Below are 9,723 nucleotides of genomic sequence, written 5' to 3'. Positions count from 1 at the left end.
TTGAAACAACCAGAGTTAGTAGCACTTTTCTTAGGGTTAAAAGTAGTGCCTTTACCTTTGGAGTTTCCACCTCTCCTGAAGTTGTTATTCCTATTCTTTTTCAGAAAGTTTTGAAATTTCCTAGTTAGAAAAGCTAGTTCTTCATCACTATCACTATCATCGTTTCTACTTCAGTTTTTAAGGCCAACCCTTTATTCTTTGGTTCACTTGATTTAGAGTCTAAAACAAGTTCGTGAGTCATTAAGGAACCATGAGTTGTTCTAGTGAGATTTTGATAATAATCCTTAGCCTCTTGAATAGCAGTTATTTTGGAAGCCATTTATTAGTCAAACTTCTTAACACTTTTCTAACTAAATCTTCAGAAGAATAGATTTTTCCTAAAGATCTTAGTTCATTAGTTATTAGTGTAAATCTGGTAAACATATCTTTAATAGATTCGTCCTTATTCATTGTGAACAGTTCATATTGTTGGACTAGTAAATCTATCCTAGACTGTTTTACCTCGTTTGTACCTTCATGTGCAATTCCAGTGTGTCCCAGATTTCCTTGCTGTAGTCATGCGAGATCCTTGAATATTCATCAGGCCAATTCCAGATTGGAGAATACTCATAGCTTTGAATTCTTTTCGCTTTTCCATAGTCAACAGAATTGTATGATCTTCCTCCTTTCGATCAGCTTTCCTTCAGCATCTTTGACTTGAATAGGATAGAGGCCAGTTTTATGATTCTCCAGCATTCAAAGTCAAACCTTGAATGTAATCCTCATCCTAGTCTTCCACCATCCATAGTCTTCCCGTTGAAAATGGACACTTGGAATACCTGTCACGATAGTCATCTTGTGTGTTCATGGTTTCTATTCTCTAGATGTGAGTCTTACGAGAATAGCCCGCTCTGATACCACTTGTTGGAACCTAAGGGAACACTCAAGAAGGGGGGGGTTGAATTGAGTGGTGAAATCTAATCGATTTTCGCAAAAATCCTTTCACAGCTCAGTGCCAGGCTCTGAGCTGAACACTCGAAAATTACTAATTTGCGTTTTTGCGAATAAAAACTTAAAAGATATTAGATTTGACACAATATAACGTGGTTCAATCTCACCTCTGAGATCTACGTCCACAAGAAACAAAAACTCTTTTATTTCTTTGAATCCTATATATCAAACTCTTGATACAATAGATTCCCCTCACTACTAACCCTAGTAATGACTCCCAACACTTAACTCTAAGTGTTGACACTCTCATAATGTAAAAGTTACAGAAAAGAACGATCCTCAAAGATGTGCTTCTTAGTCAAGCAAATAGAGGACAATTACAATTATGAAATAGTAACTTAAACCTAACAGCTCAGTGCTAGCTCAGTGCCAAGGAAATAGTTTTCAGCTTTTAATTAGACTCGATTTTTCTCTCTGAAAACGTGAGATTTAAAAGTGAATTCTGATTCCCTTTTATAGGCTTGGTTAGGACGAAAATCACTTAAAAATATCTTTATCTTTTAATCCTTGATTTAAGGGATAAACTTTATCTTTTTCTATCTTTATCTTTTAAACAAAAAAAGATAAGTTTTCCACATAGATTTTCTTTTTCAACTCAAAGTCTGTTTATATCTAAAAAGTATTTTTCCAAATCCTTTTAGAAAATCTGAAAACATGTTTTAATAAATTTCTGTTTTATAAAAATCTTTTTATTTAAAACCACGATTTTTATCAAAAACGATTTTTATCAAAATATTTTTTTCCAAAAACTCGTTTTTATAAAATCTGATTTTTATTAAAAACTCGTTTTTATCAAAAACTTATTTTTATTAAAATCTTTTTTCCTTCACTCGTTTTTATCAAAAGCGTATTTTTATTAAAATCTTTTTCCTTTAAAAACTCATTTTCCTAATCCCTTTTGATTTCTGATTTTAAAAACTTATTTCCTTTTTATATAGAAATATAATTTTAATATAATTATTTACTTTCTTAACTCAAAGAAGATAATAATTATATTAACTTTATATTTCTATATTGAGCACATTGCATATTACTAAGCATATTACATTTGAATCTAAAGTTATTACTCTAAGAAATTATAAACTTGAACTTCATTCTTGATTCTTCTTTTCTTCAAAGTCTTCGTTTATCAATTTCTTTCTTCTTCATGCATCTGTTGTAACTGTTACATACTTTCATGCTATAACATATTATATTAATTTTCATCATCAAAACATAACATGTGCATAAAACATAACATGTACATGCACAACAAGGGAAGAAAGGCTGGCGACGATGAGAGGGAAGAAAGGTCGGCGACGATGAGAGAGGAGAAATGCCGACGACGATGAGAGGTTAGAAGACTATCAGAGCTGCTGTGAGAGGACTAGAGGAGTGAAAGAGAAGCGTGAATTGAAGGATAAATTACCGTTATGACCGGTTGCTTTGCTTTTACTGTACTAAAATAATGATAATTGTACTTTGTAAATGTGTTTTTGCTTTCTTTTTTGATTTTTAAAAGTTAAACCTTGCCATTTTTTTTATTACACTTAGATCTTTATTAGAGGACAATTACCCACTAACTATTAGTGTATCACTCCTCATCCCAAACGCAGCATTTCTTGCTCATTGGCATTTCAGAGTCTTGATGATTATTGACATGTTAGGGCACCATTAACCATGAATGAGAAATAAATCTCATGGGATGATTGAGAAAAAAAGAGGCTTAATCATGATTGAAAAATCAATCATGGGTTGAATGAGGTTGATTGGGGCAAAAAAAGGGGATGGGGTGAGTGGAATGGTGATCAGGTGTGGGAGTGGGACCCACTGCCTGGTCACCATTCCACTAATTTTTTTTGCCTCAACAAGCAGCAAAACGCTGTGTTTTGCTGCTTGTGAGGCAAAAAAAATTTAGCCGCTGACACGCTGCAGCTGGCAGCTGACACGCGTGTCAGCGCCAACTGCAGCGTGACATTTGTCACGCACGCCATGTGTCGGATTGTTATTGGTTTTTAAAAATATAACCGTTGTAAATTTTACAACGGTTATATTTTAAAAAATATAAATAAAAAAAATAAAATACCAACGACTCTATTTTTTCGAGATCTATAAATAGAGACCCATTTTGCTATATTTTGGGCACACTTAATTTTCTCCATCTTCACTAATTTCTTCTCTTTGTTCTAACTCTTCTTCCATTGCTCTTTATTTTCAAATTCTTATAATTATGGATCCTAATCATCCTAATTATATAAGAAATCAACCCCAAAATCGCTCAAAAAATCAAATGACTAGGCAACAAAATCGCTTAATTAGCTCTCAAAATAAGTCAAATTATCGCCAACCTTCTCAAAATCAATCAAAATATCGTCAACCCTCTCAGATAAATATCAATCAAAGGGGAGAAAATTCTCAAAATGCTTCTCCTCAATATGATAACCTCTACCATGAATCTCCATCTGAAAATGCCAACCTTTCATATCGTCAAGTTGATCCTAATTATGGATTTTCTCAATACCAAGAAGATGCATCTCCTTACAACGATGTTGATGATGATGGTGGTGAATACGAAGAAGGTGGTGATGGTTTTGGTCAATACCATCAAGATGATGATTCTGATGATGATGATGAGTTTGTTCAGGGAACTCAATCATTTTCGCAATTACTATCAGGTAATCAATCTCAACAACCACCGCAAAGACAACCCGTTCAATCACAAAACCCACCTATCCCAAAAACAAGTTTTTCTGCTAAGAGAGTTTGGGATCAAGTTGAAGATGAACTCCTGGTCTCCGCATTTATGAACACTTCTCTTGATAAGGTGAGTGGGACGTACCAAAAGAAAAATATCTTCTGGGGAAAAGTTTGGGAAGCTTTCGAGGAAGGAAGAATAGCAAACCCAACAGAAATTGCTCCAAGAAATGTTGATATGGTGAAAGGTCGTTGGAGTAGACTTGCTCCACGGGTTTTAAGGTGGGCTGCATTTTATGATGAAGCTCTTGCAAGAAAGAAGAGTGGTCAAAACGATGATGATGTTCTGAGAGAAGCTCATGCATTGCATCGTAGGAAAAATGGTAGGTTCATCCTCGAACATGCTTGGAAATTGTTGAGGAAGTTTCGAAAATGGAGGTCAATAGTTATAAAATCAATGGAAAGTCAACGTGGTCGCCCCAAAGATCAACAAGAAAATGTTGATTCACCTGCAAGTGGAGGAAGCGGTAAGAGGACAAGAGTTGATGGAAGCGACTCAATGCCCGAGACACCTACTAGTGCTGAAGGAGGTGAAGATGACCCACGTCCCTATGGTACTAAGAAAGCGAAGGCTATAAGCTCAAAGGGGTGGCTGGTCAGACAATTGAGTGTTTTGCTACATTCAGTGAAAGGCTTCGGATCCATGCAGAGGGTAGGAGTGTAGATGTTGAGAGAGAAGACAGAAAGATGGAGGTTCAAGCAAGGAAGGTTGCTGCAAAGGAGGCAGAAATAGCGTTGCAAACCAGGATGCAACAAGTGCAAGAGTATCATAAGAACATGGATTTGCTACAAGCAATGTATGCAAAGGAAAATCGAACAACATTTGAGGAGGGTATGATTGAGACATTAACAACATGGTTGACCAATAATCCAATTTTTTAGTGATTTAGTTTAAATGTTAGTTTATGTTTTAGTTTAAATTTTAGTTTAAATTTTAGTTTCTGTAAAAGTTAACATTTGTATGTTTAAGTTCACTTAATAAAAAAAGGTTTAAAAATATTCTTGTGTTAATTATTATATGAATTGACATATGAATACAACTTTTTACATGATTGTACTATTTTTTACATTATTGTTCAGCTTTCAACATTATTGTACTGGTGATAGCACTATTGTTATACTGCATAACTTTATTGTTCTGCTTTTACCATTATTGTACTGCTTTTAACATTATTGTACTGCTTTTAACATTATTGTACTGCTCTTCACAGTATTGTTCTGCTTTTAACATTATTGTACTGCTTTTAACATTATTGTTCTGCTTTAAACATTATTGTACTGTTTTTCACATTATTGTACTGCATTTATGTATTATTGTTCTACTTTTTACATTATTGTACTTCCCCTTTACATTATTTTATGCTATATAACTCAAGGATCCTTCTTCACAATTTTCTCACACCAAACCCAGACACAATATTGTTCACCATTTTCTCACACCAAACTTAAACACAAGAATGAACCCCTTCAACTTCTCTCGTTCAAGTTCCTCTAGTTCCTCTAGTTCTGATGAAAGAAGATCATAACGAGCAATAATTGATCAAGAAATAGATGATTTCTTGACCAATATTGATCACCCACTTGCTCCAACTCTTATATCAAATGTAACTCCAACATCAAGGAATAGAAGAGCAAAAGTGACTGATGATAATGAAGCAGGTCATTCACGTCCTAATCGAGGCAGGGTGGAAGGTCATAGAAGATTGTTCAATGATTACTTTGCTGATCAACCAGTCTATCCAGCTCGTTTATTTCGTCGAAGATTTCGAATGCAGCGACATGTCTTTGTTCGGATTATGGATAATGTCATTATAAGTGATGAATGGTTCACTCAAAAAAGAGATGCTACGGGTCAGTTAGGTTTATCACCCCTACAAAAGTGTACAACGGCTATTCGAATGCTTGCCTACGGGGTAGCGGCGGATTCGCTTGACGAGTATGTGCGAATTAGTGAAAGTACAGCTCGAATAGCATTGATGAAATTTACGAAGGGGGTCATCAAGAAATTTGGTGCGGAGTACTTGAGACGGCCTACTCCAGACGATTTGGCTAGACTACTCAGATTCGGTGAAGATCGTGGATTTCCGGGCATGGTTGGTAGCATAGATTGTATGCATTGGGAATGGAAAAATTGTCCGACTGCATGGAAAGGACAATTTCAAGGAAGAGGTGGTGTTGCTACTTTAGTTCTTGAAGCTGTTGCTGATCGTGACTTATGGATATGGCATTCTTTCTTCGGGATCCCAGGTTCGTGCAATGACCTAAATGTTCTTCACCGATCTCCTGTGTTTAGGGATGTTTTAGAAGGTCGAGCACCCCCGTGCAGTTTACGGTGAATGGTAACCAATATGATAAGGGTTATTATCTCACTGATGGTATATATCCGAATTGGGCAACATTCATTCAATCAGTTACATGTCCTCATACTCTCAAGGACAAGTTATTTGCTCAACACCAAGAAGGAACTCGAAAAGATGTAGAGAGAGCATTTGGGGTGCTGCAATCTCGGTTTGCTATTGTTCGTAAACCATCCCTCGCATGGGATGAGGAAATTCTCAATGACATCATGTTGTCTTGCATTATCATGCACAACATGATTGTAGAAGATGAACGAGATACATATGCACACTACGCAGATACTACCGAATTCAATTCCAACACAAGTAATAATGGGGACGAATTTGAATATTATCATGATCGGATCGTAGATATCAACCAGTACATGACCAATAGAGATGCAATTGAAGATCAACATGTGCATCATTCCTTGAAACGTGATTTGGTTGCTAATATATGGCAGAAATTTGGTAGGAATGCTAATTAAGAGCAATTTATGTATTTCTTTCTTAATTAAGTTTTATGTTTTTCGTTTTTAGTTAAGTTTTACGTACTTTTTTTCTTAACTAAGTTTGTAATTGTCGCACCAATGTATCATTTTATGTATTTCGTTCTTAAGTTTGTAATTGTCGCACCAATGTAGCATTTTGTGTCTCATATCATTAAAAACGCTAACTGATTTCGTATTTAATTATTTAATGAAAACGCTAACTACATATGCTACGTATTAATAAAAGCTAATTATGTAGATAACTTAATTATTAAAATGATAATTATAATTTTAAATTTATTAATTATTTTAATTAATAATAAATTATTTTAAATTTATTAATTAAATTAATTAATAATAAAACGCTAACTAATTCATATCATTAAAAAGTAAATAATAAAAATATTATATGATGGTGGTTGGGTGATGAGAGAGAAAAAGTAGTTGGGTGGGGTCAAAAAGTAAGAGAGAGAGGAAAAAGTAGTTGGGATGATTGAAAAATGGGTCATGGTTAAGGAGATGAGTGGGAATTGATTGTGAGATGTTATTTTTTAGAGAGAGAAAGTTAGAAAGAGAGTGGGATGATTGAGTTTTTCAATCATGAATAATGGTGCTCTTAGTTGTTACAGTAGGTGCGAAAGGGACCACAACAATTTACTATTGAAAATTGAGGTTCGCGTACGTGTAATTAAGTGCGAACAGGTGGGGGACCTGGCTTGCTATATTAATAGTCACATCACTCACATGCTACACATGGGTCTCGGTATTCTTGAAATTTGCGTGACATCGGACTCTGGAGTTTGTACACATTTGTTTTTTCACGAGGGTGCCCGTGGATAGATATGTTTAGGGTGTGCATTTTCGGATATTTAGATGAGATTTTATCCATTCTAAATTTCTGAAAATTCGGATCATGAAATAAAATTGTGACACGTATTATTTATTGCTTTTGATAATTTCATAAATGTTCATTAATACAAATATCAAATGCACAAGTTGTAAGGCTATAAAGTAGCTATGTTACTTTAACACCTTCATTTACCTCAAAAAATCACGTGTCTTGTGGGGTTGCGTACGTCACACACTTCATTTAGATACTTTATTTTGAACTAAGAACTTGACTTTTTTCTATCAAATAACCGAATCGAATATTTGAACTACACGTTTTCGAGTAGACACTTAATCGATGTCTAAGTAACATAGTTGAGTAGTGCCAATGTGTTAGAGGATATTGGACCGTAGGTCTACATCCCGAAATAAAATTTCGGTTCGCTAAACGAAAGTATTGGTTCGCCATGTTTTCGAACAGTATCCGTTCTAATCGGTAACCGCATAAACGGTTATCCGACTTTTCGGTACGGTTTTCCGGTTAACTATTAACCGTTACTCAAGTTTCATCAAATTATTTTACTAATTTTATATATTTGATTTCAAATTTTTCTCAACATAAAAATATACCATTAATACCAAGATTCACTACTAAAGACAATCATCTCTAAAAACATTCTGCACCACACAATACATATCTCAAAGTTCTAAGAAAAAACAAGCACAAAAATCTTAACTATTACAAGTTGGTAGGTCCCAATCATCTCTAAACTATGGCAGAGAGTAGTTAACAGTGAGTGCACAGAGGCACAGAGTAACTATTGCAAGTTGAAGGATGAAGGAGGCTTTACATTTTGTTACTTAATAATTACTGACTTACGTTTTCTCAGAATTAGTCTACAGACTCCATACTCTACACTACTTACTAAATTACTACATTAATAAAAATAATAATTAATTAATATAATTATTATAAAAAAATTAAATAAGAATAAAATTAAATAATTTTATCCGATTTTTCGGTGAAACGTTTTATAAAAGAATCATAACTGTAACCGTACCATTTAACAGTGATTTTTACCGGTTCAATAATCGAACCGTCCAAACCCAAATTTTTCGGTTCGATAACCTCCCATTTTGACCGGTTTTTCAGTACGATTTTTCAATTTCGAATTTTTGTGAACACCCCTAATATCCATGCAACTGCAAGTAGTGTTCATGTAAATATAGTTAGTGTTTATTCCCTCCGTTTCCTAAAGATCTTCCCTATTTCCGTTTAAGTGCGTTTCTAAAAGATCTTTCCTTTTTTACTTTAATTTATTCCTTATTTGGATTTTTTTCCCTTTTTACCCTCTCATGTCCCTATTATATGATCCACCATTACATTATTAATTCAATTTTACTCCCTTTCTCTCTCCTACTTTAACCCCTTTTTATTTGTTTATTTATCTTAACCCCTTTCTCTCTCCTACTTTACCTACCCCACACCCCATACAAATTGATCTTCCTTGGTATCTGTAGGAACAGTAACAAGGAAGATCTTTAGGAAATGGAGAGAGTATGCGACTAACAAATAGCGTTCATGAAACTTAATTAAGGTTCATGCAACCCAACTAGAACAAAGTAAAGTTATCAATCTAACAAAATATTGACCTCGAGAAATAATACATTAGCAAATACCAGGATTCATAGTATTCATGTAACTACAAATGATATTTATGCAATTAACAAGTGGTGTTCATACAACCCAAATAGTGTTGCATATATTAAAAAGTAAATAAAAATATGCAAACAAGAATTTTTTTTATATTATCTTTTATTACTTTATTATTCCTTGCAAGATGTTAGTAAACATCTCTCAATTTTTTTTTGCTAAATCAGAAAGAGTACATTAAAGTGCAAAACCATTACAACCTAAAAACCAACTCAAAGCAAGGTGAACCAATTAGGTTGGACCCCCTTAACTAAGGCCCGCACACCCATTAATTACAAACTTGCAAAGCACACTGCCTAAACCATTTTCTAGTTTTCCTATGTATTTTCTTTGGCATCACACTATGAACTCTATCAATTACAGACCTCTGTAAACTACGTATAATTCTATTTACAGATAGAACCTGCTGATTCCAAAACACCCGATTCCTAACATACCAAATATGATAAATCATTGCTCCCACTACTGCAGCCATAATATGCTTCTGATACTTTAGCTTTCTGCTTCGAAGTATCCATAATCTAACCATAGTCAATTATATGTTTACCCTTTCTTATATATCTCATGTGTTTGGGGGTGGAAATGGATTGGGTTCAAGGTGGATGAAGCTTCACCCGCATCCATCCATCAC

General features: G+C 34.4%; 1 protein-coding gene and 1 pseudogene across 1 annotated transcript; both read left to right on the top strand.

Moving 5' to 3' along the window:
• Positions 1-2,875: 2,875 nt before the first annotated feature.
• LOC104894571 (glutathione S-transferase T2-like) lies at positions 2,876-4,599 on the top strand (annotated as a pseudogene).
• Positions 4,600-5,578: 979 nt separating this feature from the next.
• On the top strand, positions 5,579-6,690 carry LOC104887555 (uncharacterized). The gene has a single exon (XM_048645296.2). The coding sequence runs from the start codon at positions 5,622-5,624 to the stop codon at positions 6,057-6,059; it is 438 nt and encodes a 145-aa protein (XP_048501253.2). The 5' UTR covers positions 5,579-5,621; the 3' UTR covers positions 6,060-6,690.
• Positions 6,691-9,723: the final 3,033 nt, after the last annotated feature.

Source organism: Beta vulgaris, chromosome 5, assembly GCF_026745355.1.
Source record: "Beta vulgaris subsp. vulgaris cultivar EL10 chromosome 5, EL10.2, whole genome shotgun sequence".
NCBI lineage: Eukaryota > Viridiplantae > Streptophyta > Magnoliopsida > Caryophyllales > Amaranthaceae > Beta > Beta vulgaris.
Note: the sequence above shows the minus strand (reverse complement) of the source record. Positions and strands in the feature narration are given on the sequence as shown.